Source organism: Cupressus sempervirens, chromosome 5 (assembly GCF_028749045.1).
Source record: "Cupressus sempervirens isolate cs-2001-9-10 chromosome 5, ASM2874904v1, whole genome shotgun sequence".
Lineage (NCBI taxonomy): Eukaryota > Viridiplantae > Streptophyta > Pinopsida > Cupressales > Cupressaceae > Cupressus > Cupressus sempervirens.
Window position 1 is genome coordinate 307,034,693 of NC_143122.1, and position 12,740 is coordinate 307,047,432.

General features: G+C 37.0%; 1 protein-coding gene across 9 annotated transcripts in view; it reads right to left on the reverse strand.

Moving 5' to 3' along the window:
• GCN2 (protein kinase family protein) overlaps nucleotides 1-12,740 on the reverse strand; it is a 389,262-nt gene that overhangs the window by 291,646 nt on the left and 84,876 nt on the right. For all 9 annotated transcript variants that reach the window (XR_016364575.1, XR_016364573.1, XR_016364574.1 and 6 more), the window contains exons 7-10: nucleotides 1,608-1,745; nucleotides 1,439-1,525; nucleotides 1,253-1,357; nucleotides 1,005-1,116 (exon numbers count right to left, since the gene is read on the reverse strand). Coding sequence is in view for 6 of the 9 variants with exons in the window: in XM_089829969.1 (XP_089686095.1) it covers nucleotides 1,005-1,116; nucleotides 1,253-1,357; nucleotides 1,439-1,525; nucleotides 1,608-1,745 (442 nt within the window). In the remaining 3 variants the exon portion in view is untranslated. The remainder of the gene's footprint in view (nucleotides 1-1,004; nucleotides 1,117-1,252; nucleotides 1,358-1,438; nucleotides 1,526-1,607; nucleotides 1,746-12,740) is intronic.

Sequence of the window (12,740 nt, forward strand, 5' to 3'; positions counted from 1 at the left end):
GAGGACATTTCGATTGATCTTCAGATAAAGGATGACATCAAGAGGATGGACTAAAGTAGACTTCCATTTGAGCAGATCGTAGATCTTAATTTAACCAAAATTCCAGAATGGATGGTTGAGGACTAAGAAATCTTAGATCCAGAATATGTGGAGCAAAGAGTTGTAAATCTTCTAATCCACCAATGGTTTTGTTGGTCGCATTATATAGCAGGGCAATTGATGCAGCTTCATTCACCACCAAAAGTCAAACAATTTTGCCAACTAGCTTGGCCTGTATTGAAAGATGCAAAAAGAGAACAAAAAATACAGCTAATTTATAATTTTATACAACTCACACCAATCAAACTTGAATATTTTATCGATAATCATGACCAAAGTATTTTTGCTCATGGCACAAGACAAAGACCAAGTATTTGCATGAATATTTCAGAACCCAAATTTACATCAATTTTTAAGAAACTGTGTAATGTTTTATTTCATACAAATATACTTTTCTTACTAATACCACCATTAACCACACAAAGAAACAGACTCCACAAAAACAAACACCAACTATACAAATGCACAACTCTCTTATTGTAGGAAGGCTTAATCTCAGAAATCTTTCATGGCACTGCATGGAAGTATTTAGCAGTCAAGTGTAATACAACTACTTAAGAGAGCCTAAATATCAAAAACAGAGAAATATCCCATCGTAAAAAACCAATGCCTTCTCTAGATAAAAACATTGCAATGACAAAGAAGATGTGGATGTAGCATGCAAATCTGATATTTCTAAAATAAAATATGATTTAAATGATTAAAAAAATCAAAATTTTCAGAATGATTAGAATTTCAGAAAAAACATTACTCTAATCAACTACATAGTTTAGCCTAATTCTTTGAGAGGAAAGTTTCTAAAAAGATAATAACAATTAAACAATACATTATCTACTAAGAGTTGCAGTAATGAGGACTACAAAGTGTATGATAAGAACAATTACAACACAGGCTGAAGAACTTACCTAGTAAACAGACTTCCTCAAAGTCACTTTGATATCGTGAATTCCCAATTGATGAAACATTTCCTTCACCAAGCAACTTGGGGCTTGCCTTCCAGAAAAGAGATACTGAAGGCTGTAAATTCCAAAAGGATTTACCATGTATACAATCAGAAGAACCTGACTTCAACTTCGATTACAATAGAAATATATAGTATATGGCTTCATTATGCAACAAAAATTACATTTGACTACATGATGCAAATGCTTACATTAGAGATGCCACCTATCATATTATGACAGAATATGTAGCGGAAAGTTTGCTTAAAGAGCTGGGACTGTTGATTTGCCAATTCTCTAGCCCACTGAGGCAAAATCTGATAATAAAACAGATTTATCAGATTTTAAATCTTCTAGAGTACTAAAACATATTTCTACCTCTAAATTCATCTTCTTACCCCTAGAGCTTCCAATTGTGATGCAAGTTCAGGTAATGCCTCTGGAAGTGGTCCCTTTGATGAGCACACAAGGCGGAGTAAATGAACCTGACACAAGCAATAATAGTTTTTATTTTATGCGGAACTAAGTTGTTTTAAATTCATATAAAAGAAATAGTGTAAGCAATACCATAAGCAAATCTTTTTGGATAGCAAGACTTGATTTATCTTGTGCGGCTAGACTTGAAGAACATGAGTTTTCTAATGATTCAGATTCCTTCAAATTATTCTCATCCAAATGTGAGGTTTGCTCCACATGAAGGGAATGCTGTAAAAAAACATAGAATTCCAATACTCTGTCAGGGTTTTGTCAAAATGCAAATTTATGTGTACCTTCAAAGTAGCCAATGCCAGGATACAGTAACAAGTATATCAAGAATAGGTTATTTTACAATTTATAGTAACGGCTTCAAGTTCATATGGAATAAAATCCCTACACTACACTGAAATTAACTAGAAGTATGTATGATGAGTCCTATAAGACTAACAGGCACATAATTTAATATAAGAAAAGTAGCCTTTACTGCATGGACATGTGATGAGCCCTGTTGGCTAAATCTCTAATCACTCCGGCAACTCAGAGGATTTTGTCTGTTTTTGGAGTGTTTTGAGTTTCTTTACTTGTGAAGTTCTATATTAATAAGAATTTTTGATATTAGACCCCTGCATAAAACGAAATCTGAATCTTGCAAATTTCAAGCAAAAACTATTTCAATTTATTCAACGATGATCATTTTGCATACATGGGCAATTATGAAATCAAGAAACAAACTTAGCAGCAATTATTCAAACCTTGCATCAATCCCCGATGAGGTTGAAGATGATGATCATATTTTAGATCCTGATTATATTTGGCATCGGATAGAAAAGTTGGCTGTCCTTCCTACTACATGGTCAAGTAAGGAGAACACCTCTATCTGGGATTCGTTTCCAGCTTGTCCTTGCTAATACCAATATTTGATTGAAGAAGAGAAGCCTCAACTGCATCAAATTCAAACTTGGAAAGATTTTGATTCTGCTGGTCCGATTGGTATGATGACAGATATAAGGGTTAAAGGAAGGATGGAACTTCATCTTCAACAATTGAGCCTCCTACTCAGTGTTTACAAAATCTCACAATCAAAGGAGGAAGGACCACTGGTAGGATACTCGAGGTAAAAGAAATTGAATCTCAAGCGATCCAAATTGATTCCAGTGATAATGATACAAATAGAGCAAAGGAACTCACAATCTCAGTTCCACATTCCACAAAGGTTCACGTGACTGCAACTCTTCCGGACTCGGCACCTGCATTAGATGTGTCCCATGATTCAACTTTTAGCATGGTAGTGGATGCATTCTCTACCAAAAATCCACCTCCTTGAGATGAAATGGTGATTCCAGCACAGCCCATGTCCTCAGCAGCCCCCACACTAGAAACAGAAGGTGATCACTATAAATATGAGAATGTATTTGATGCATAGTCTATGTCTATCCCCTCTGCTTCAACTTAGTTGATGGGTTGATTGATGTAGCCTCAGCTCAGTTTGAGCAATTCATGACTAAGGTTACACATAGTAGTCCTACACCCATGGTGATTCAAACTGAGACTCTTGCTATAGTTATAATTGTCATGCAAGATATTCCAGTACGAACCATGGTGACTACTACTACAGCTAGCACTTCTTTCAATCTTCCCCCGTGGCTAAGCACCATCGCGGAAATACCCTGGCTAGGTATCAATTCCAAACTCTCAATTGTAACCACATAAATATTGAACAGAAAATGCATTCAATAGAATTTGCAAATATTTAACAGATAACCAGCATTTAACCAATATTGCAAATACAAATATCGTCAAAATTCATTATTGCATTATACATCAGCAATACAATAACCAAAAATCCAATCTTACAAACAACATTACAGTCGAATTGGAAAATAAAAATACCATTCAAGCACAAGTGAGACACCTAAAATGATGCCTCCACTACGATGGGTTTTCGTCCACCGTCTTCCGACTTGTGGGTTTTCATCCTCCAAGCGAGCTGAAGCTGAAGCTTCCAATTGACTCTCCAAGAGAGAATAATAACCAAACAAAACCAAATGTATATCCAAACATCCTGAAATGAGCTCCTTCTCCCTTTTTTAAACACAACCTGGGGACTTCTCATATCCCTCTACCTAACTTCACTTTCCAATACTGTCCTTGTCCTTTTGTTAGTTCGTCTCTTATCGACTCCCCATTTTAATTATTAAATTGACTTGAATAACGTGTATTAAGTCCTCAATAGTCAGTATCAATATAAATAGGGTTTGGCAATTAATTTTTAAACGTCCAAGAAAAAAGGAGAGATTATAGTCCTCCCCCCTTGAGATTGTTTGCCCTCAAACAACTACGTGCATGAGATCACAATGCCTAGGTCCCATATCAACCTCAAGAAAGTTGCTTTGACAATCCATTGCGCTACTTTGGTATGAACGAAAGACTTAGAATTGCAAAGGCATTCATCGACTTCCCATAAAAATAATACGTCAGGCGTGCTAATACCAGTATCCCAAACCATGTTGTCATGACCATCAGATACTATGAGATAGAAATGTATCAAGGAGATATGTATATCACAATAGATTGCAACGACCCAACCTAAATTGTTGATGTAAGAAACGAGTTGCTCAGTAGCTGAAATCAACACCATGGGCGCATAAAGTACAATATTGTCGTCATCAATTTGGAGAACCCCTAAGTAGATAGGTGCCATGAGTAAGAATGAGGCTGAAAAACCATTCCCTGTGATCAAAAAAATGAAATTCATCCAACTCATATAAGTTGGAATCTGGAACCATGTATGGGTTGATCGAAGGATGGGCGATAGTAGTCAATTCAGCACACCAATCTGACCACGATTCACCGCTAGGAACTGTAATTGGATCCAAAATTTGAAGTCAAAATCATCCTCTTCATGAAAATCAAGAAGAGCTCCCTTATTTAAATCAAAAAGTTGATTATCCAAAGTCCAACCAGCATCTGCTTCAAACAAAGGGTTGTCTACCAGCTCAATGTGATCTGAAACTTTGGTACTTAGTCTCTTGCGACAACTATCCAAGTCATAAGTTTGTTGAAAGCTATCAAGTTTAGTAATTACTTCTTGGAAAAACTCTTGCCTCTCTTTACTCTCACGTTCCCTAGTCAGATTTGTGACCCAAACCTAATTTTTTGCTTCATGAAGAGCACCCTGTGCATCATCCAATGCCTCCTGAGCATCCTTAAGTTCCCTACTATGTTCCACAATCTCATTCTTTCCTTTACTCAACTGATCAGCATGTATTCCAGCAACCTTAAGAATATAATCCCTGTCGGAAAACAAACATAAATAATCTAATTTCATAGATTCAAGGGCTGTTTTGACTAGTTGCAAATCAGCAACCATGTCTTCACTAACCTTCAACAAGTTTTTTAAGCATGCATCTCATTGTTGTCATGTTGACACAAATCATCTTCTTGTAGTGTCATCTTGGACTGTTCCTCTAAGTTCAGACCAGGTGTATAAGAAACACATGGTTCATCACACCTCTCAAGAATATTATCATAGGCCTTAATTTCCTTGTTCCTATGATTTGCATGCATAGGCAAATCTGCTGCTATATTATCATTCTTGTGCAAAGGCTCAACATAGAAAGATTCCAACATGCTTTTATTTTGAGTAGGATCAAGCTCATCAAATTGTTTGTCAAGAATAACCTCCAAATCACCAACGTAGAAACCTTAGTGTTCCTCATCTATATTCTTTCCATTCTTTTAACTGGTAAACCCATGGAATTCACCTCACTATCCGTCATGTGATGTTGAAAATTGTTGATTCTATGCTTAATTTCCTCCTCCACAAGCTCGAAGGCTACAAATGAGAGCATCAACTTAAGCAATTCTTTGCAATATTTATGTTCCCTCCGCCAAAAATCTAACAAGGTTGACTACATCTTTCAAATTTTAACATCGGACATCGAAAATTGAGGATATAATGGTGTGCATGCAAGCCTTTACTTTTTCCTGAATGGTGCTTACCAATTCCAAACAAGAAGCAAAATAACAGCTGAAAGATTAAATTATTGCATTCAAGATCAATCATAATGTAAATGATTCTTTTCTCTGCCATAATATCTAGAATCATAACTCTCTTGGCAAATGCATGGTCTTTGTCATCATGTAATCCCTCTAAGTTTTTGACAAGCAGCTATAGAACTTTCCTCAACACATCATCGTAATAGGCTGCTATAGAAGATGTTATTCGCAAGATCTCATTGAGATATAAGGCAACTACAAGACTGACCTATTTGTCTGGATGCTCTATAAACCTGGGCTCAACCAAGGTTAACAATGAAGGGTGTAAAGCCCAATTCAAGAGCCTACTATCTACCTGTTCTACTTCGCTAAAAAATGTTTCTATCATCTCCAAGTTTGAAATAATGGCTTCTAATGAATCTATGGAGTTTAATTGTAATCCAGTCACATATAACCAATTTCCCGATTTCTTTTCTTTCTGTGGGTCTCTCAGTTGTTCACCATTCAAGGTGTTATTAAATTCTGAAAAAGACACTTGATTTTCAGTTTCCATGACTGTATCTGCAACTTTTGTAATGGGTTGCTTAAATAACCTGTTCGCAGATTTAAATACTTTGAAGACCCGTTGTTGTACCATTACAGTCCACTAGTACTGGAAATGGTAGATGCTTTGCTTAAACAACTTATTCACCTAGCAGGGTCCCTGTGACTAAGAGTTTGTAGTTCAGTCCTCCCCCTGGCTGGCTCAAATATACAGCTGGTATTTGCTACTCAAGTTTGCAGTGTTGTTTATAATTTAATTCAGTGTACCATTGTAACCAGTTTGTGTGTGTTATGCGTGCAGGTGTTCACTACATGTTTTATTAAAGTTCTCAGAATGCAAATTATTCTGTAACGGTCTTCCTCTGTATGCACCTAATTGAATTCAATTGGCTCCTATCTGATCACTGTGGTAAAATATCCTTAAAATTTGCACTGGCAGTCTAGTCACACGTATCTGCAAATATGGATGTGGAATCTTCTGTTTGTTTACTCTTCTTGAGTCACAGTTTACTGTTTCCTATAGGACCTTGCATTCTTGTTTTGGTAAATATTAATAAGAAACAAGGGAAATCAAGCACACAAGTTCTATGCAGCAGTAACCGTTTTTGCTAGTTCCTTATTTCAAATTATACTCCAGTAATGCCAATGAACACTGTGCCAGTAGTATGACAGAATAACAAATATGACCATCTTGACTCTTAGAGTGCAGATAATTCGTTGCCTGTGTTAACTGGTGTGAGGTCTGTGATGGGTGTTGCTATTCCCAGTAAGATGCTTCCACCTGCCAATTTCCCCTGAATAATTAGTTGGACCCACGACTCCTACGCACACTCCTTACTAATGAACAAATACTCCCATGAACTTTCTACACTTCCTTTGTAATCTCTCCAATTATTCGATTTCTTCACCGCGATTTCTTGTTCGATTTCTTCACAGTGATAATACTCGATACCATTCTTTTAACAGCATTGCTGACTAAGGAAGAGGAAACTGTTGATTGGCCAGGTAGATATCTTACACGCAAGTTACAATTGAAACGTCAGACCACTATGATCATCCGGCATTCCTTGAATTTGTAACGGACATTCAACAGTTAACTTCAGACCCACTCCCGCTATTATTCCCTGGCAACTCACCATACAGAATAAGCTAAGGAAGTCTTCCCTCTTCCTACACTTGTGTTCCTTCCTGTTCACGACAAGATTGCCCAAAACAAGACTGTTGAAGGGAGGTTGATATGCCGCCACAATAAATTTGAATCAATCGGATTAATTGTTTTCACTTTCTACAACTTCCGGCTCATCAAAGCTTTAAACAAGGTTATTTTCTTCACACACAAGACAAAATAGCTCGTCTTGCCTCCCTTTTGGCTTAGTTGAGCCTTCTCATCAAGTGGCATTTGATAGCATATGACAATTATATTTTACTCATAACTCTTCTTTGTAATGGTTCGACGTTGCTACTCTCTATTATGATTCGATGTATGATTCGATGTTTCGATCAACTGTCTCTCCTAGTCAACAATTGACAATCCCCTCTAGTCTCATATATTACTTTCAAATGTCATTTCTCCCAACCAATATGAATTCTTCGACAAATTTTATCTATGATAACATATTCACAAGGAAAAAAACTAACTTCTGGCCTTTCAATTGCAGGTTTGATGACTCTTCTCCACAGTTTTAGCACTATTTCTCTCTCGACTCGGCCTCAGTCTGAAGTAAATGTTCCGTCAGTACACAATGGGTTATCTATGTTAACCTCCAGTTCTGCGTTCCTTGATAAAGAGAGAAGACATCCAAACAATATGCCTGCACGACTCCAAAGCAGCCGACGAGTTAATGTTTTGTCCACCCGTATTCTGGCACTCTTGGCTCAATACAATAAACTAAATCTGAATAAACTCCATGGTTATTCCACAAGTTCTGTGACCACGTTCAATTGGTAAAAGGGTTCTGAAATTTCCATAAGATTATTTCCTATCAAACAGATCAAAGCTACTATTTTGAAGATGAAGCGACGGTCTTGATTCATGCGACTATACTGGATGAGCAATCGGCCAATGGAAAAACTGTATTAAATTAGGGAGAATCGATGAAATATCTTCTAGCCCAAGTCTATGTGACTCAAATCATTAATTCGATTTTTCTCCTCCAATAATATGAAGCTGAAAACTACTCTTTCTTCCTTTTAACGATCTCTCTTCCTTGTATGCCTCCCTTAAATATATTTCCTCCAATAAAATACATTTTACTGATACGACTTCAACAGTTTCATGCATTAATAAATATAATCCTTGAATATATTATTCCATTGCTTATTATGCAAGCTTTATCTCTTTCATTCAATCTGAGGCTCACGACAATTTTGTCTTCATAAAATATTAATATTCAGAGGTAAAATACTTCAAACTATGTTTACTCATAAAATTTCATAGGCTGCCAAGAAAACTAGCTCCAATACCATTGTTATACCCCAGCTGAGTATCGATTCCAAACTCTTAGTTGTAACCACATAAATCTTGAACAGCAAATGCATGCAATAGAATTTGCAAATATTCAACAGATAACCTGCATTTAACCAAGATTGCAGATTCAAATATCCTCAAAATTAGTTATTGCATTATATATTAGCAATACAATAACCAAAAATCCAATCTTACAAACAGCATTAAAGTCAGATTGGAAAATATTAAAACAAGAAAAAACCATGCAAGCACAAGTGAGACACCTAAAATGACACCTCCACTACAATGGGTTTTCGTCCACCGTCTTCTGGCTTGTGGATATTTGTCCTCCAAGCGAGTTAAAGTTGAAGCTTCCAATTGACTATCTAAGAGAGATCAATAACCAAACAAAAATCAAATGTATATCCCAGCATCCTGAAATGAGCTCCTTCTCCCCTTTTTAAACACAAGCTGAGGACTAAGTTAGTTTTTATTGGTCATCTAAGTTAGTCTTTAATTTCATAAGTTAGTCTTTAATTTCATCTTTAGTTCACAATTGTTTCTTTTCAAAACATCATTTTTATAAATCTATATAAGGAGCTTTCATCTCTCTATTCAATAAAATTTCAATTTACCATAACATGGTATTAGAGGGAATCAATCGGATTTCATAAAATTTGGCAACTTATCTCATCTAGAAATGTTTTCCAATAATTTGTTTTTTGATTTTTTAAAATAAAAAATGTTGAAGGTATTTCATGAAAATTTTGTAGTTCATCACCAAAGACTTTTGATGAAAATCACAAGCCTAGCCAAGGGTGTTGATCATGCAATTTTCCGATTCAAGCAAAAGTCTTTGATTTCAAGGGTTGCATGTATTTGCATGTTTGTTGCATGCAGTTGCACGTTCTTGTCTGTTGCTTGCATGTGCTTTTTGTGAGTTGACTGTTGCTAGCATATGTTGTTTACCACATGAAGTCTCATGTTTTACTGCATGGGTTTTCATAATTTTTTCCCTTAAAATTTATGATGGGTTTTTATGATTTTTTTCGTAAAAAAAATTTAATGGGTTTTCAAAACTTTTCCTCAAAAGAAACGATGGGTTTTCATAATTCTTTCCCATAAAAAAATTCAATTTGGATTTTCATAATCTTTTTGCACTTCAAAAAAAATTCGGTGGGTTTTGATAATTTTGTCCCTTGCAAAAAAAATTTATTTTAGGTTTGTAATTTCTTCCTCAAACATTAAGTGTTCACTCATGTTAGGGAAGGCTCTATAGTTTTTAGAATTGTTTTACTGCTTTTTCCTTAAAAACAATGTTTTGTATGATGATTCATGTCTTGAATTTTGTGCAAGTTATCTATTTGGTTGTTCAAGCTTATCCTCAAAAATGGTTTTCATACTCCATAATACGCAAAGTTGTGTAGGATTTCTTTGTTCGTTTTGCCAGTTTTTTCCATGAAAAATGGTGATTTGTAATCTTGGGTTTAGTGATTTGTAATCTAAAAAATCATGACTTTTTCCAGCCTATTTAGGGGGAGTCATGCCATTCTAGAAAAATTTGGAGGATATGTTTTTTTCTCAAAATCATGGCAGTTGTCTTCGGTGTGTGCCTTTGGCTATTGGAAGAGAGAACTCTATTATCTTGTTGGCTAAAAATTTTCGAAGTCACTAGGACTACGACTTGTAGAATTGTGACCTAGGCGACAGTGTAGTGAGATAAATCTCTCTTTCAAACAATAGGAGAGGCTCCCTTCTTACTGTAAGTGGCTACAACATACTTTTAATTGAAATCATACAAACGGGTGGTTCTCTCAATCTATTCCTCTTTTTCCAAGAATGATTTACAAGTAACTACAACTTTTATCCCTACAAAAATCTCCTATTGCTATGAAAATACTAGTGACTCAGTGGTTGACATAGGAGCAACTCCTAAGGAGAAAGTTTACAATAATACTTTGGTGGAATAACAACAGGGACTCAAAGTCTCCTACGATTAGTGCGGGTTTCTAATTTAAATAAAACACTTATCAAGGCAAGAAGTCTCTTGACTAATGTCTTCAAACTTAAAAACCTCAAACAAAAGCTCAAAGTCTTCACTCCTTAATAATCTACAGCCACTATTAACTATATGAATTCCACTCCTAAAGCTCAAAGTATTTCAGAAGGCAAACTAAAAACTCAAATGATTCACACAATAAAACTATTAGATGAACTCAAGTATAATTAAACAATGCAGACATTATCCAAGTTGTCCCTCTTAGACTCCTTGACTCGGCCGACCATTCTCTATGGCTCGGTGGTTTAGGGACCTTCTCGTCGTTTATTAGATTGGGCCTCTATAGAGAGTGTTCAGACGTTGTTTTTACGGTGTATCATTAAATTTCACAGGCTCACATCCCACAGCATTATCTTAGCCGAGTTTGGAGCTCATCTTTTCAAACTTGCGGCCATTTTTTACTTGATCGAGTTTTTCCATCAGCTTCAAGGTTTTGCGGATTCGACTATCGACTGACATAGATACTCTTATCTAGCATACTGTTATTCTGTTACAGTTATGAGATCCGATACTAGCACTAGATCTCAATGTTGGTACGCCCAGGCCACCTCTCTATTGAGTTCGATTGGGATTGAGATTGACTGTCTTCCTCCTTACCAGTTTTTGTTGGATGCTCTTGCTCACCTCCTTCCCTCACGACAGGAGTTGAAGGAGCATGTCAGATAGGATATCTATAGACAGTACATTATCACTACCTAACGTAATCATCCAGGTGGATTTCGTCCGAAGATGGCCTTTTATGCTAAGTATTTTCTTGAGATTCATGTCGTCGGTAGAAATTGTGTATCAGCTGACGGGTCCCTTCGGGAAGGAAATTGTGTATCAGCCGACGGGTCCCTTCGGAAAGGTTCTTGTTATGTAGCCGACGGGTCCCTTCGGAAAGGTTTTTGTTATGTAGCGACATGTTGTATGTGGCCGACGGACTCCTTCGAGAAAGTTCTTCGGAAAGTATTTATAACCCCTTCGGGAAGCATTGTATTCATCTTATCATTCAAACATAATGTACTGTTTGGCATATGCGAATAATAATAAGAGTTCTACTGTTCGAGTTCGTGTTCATTATCTGTGTGCAATTCTTAATTAACCTATGCGGTAAACATTTGGCAATGTTGCCCGATGGACCTGGTATGTAGGCAGGCGGATATGAATTAAATGCCGAATCAGTTGAACAAAGATAAGAATAAGTTGAAGGAAAAAGATGACATATGCGTTGCACAGGAAAATTTAATTTTGGCTCAGCAGACAGATCGTCGAAGGAGATTTCAGAAGATTGCCAACGGAAACAAGAGTGCGGAAGGATTGTTGAAGGAGACTCGACAGCGGCTCGTTTTTGTGGAAGAAGCGAGGGAGGAGTTTCTGAACCTGCATACGCCACGGGAAGAGAATCCTGACAGAAGGAGATCGACTCGCACGGCTTGAAGTGCCAAAGGAGCACAAGCGTGGAGTGACCTCTTCGTCCGAGATATACTTCCGGAACGAAAAGATTCGGTTGACGAACCCTCTTCTTCACCAAACAGCGCGGAAGTCAAAAATAGCGCGGGTATTGAAAACAGCACGGTAGCCGGAAACAGCACGGGTGTGCAGAACAGTGCGGGTGTTGGAAATAGCGCGGGTGCTCAAAACAACGCGGGAGTGCAAAACATCGCAAGTACACAACAAAACCCTCAACATACAGTGATAATGGCAGGTCCGAAGGAAAAGTTGCCTAAATTTGATGGTGATGAAGCAGCTGATCCCATTCAACATTGTAAAACATGTGAAACAATCTGGAGGGCAAATGGCATAACAGATACAAACGAATGGATCTAACAATTTCCCGCTACCCTACGGGGTGTTGCGATTGATTGGTTTACTGATACTGATCCACAAAGGTTAAACAGTTGGGATAACATTAAGGAGTTCATCGTAGAATTTCAACTCCTACGCGACAATAATGAAATTGTAGCGGAGATATTTAATACCAAACAAAAGAAGAATGAAACAGTATGGGTCTTCGCCAGGAGGTTGAAGGACTTAATCAGTAAAATGGAGAATAAGCCGGCAAATGGGCTCCAGAAAAGATGGTTCATGGAAGGCCTTCACCCGAAGCTGTGAAAGAAGATGAAGATCGTGCCAGCATCAACATACATTGAAGCGTACAATCGGGCAATGAACCTCAAAAGTGACTAGAAGACAA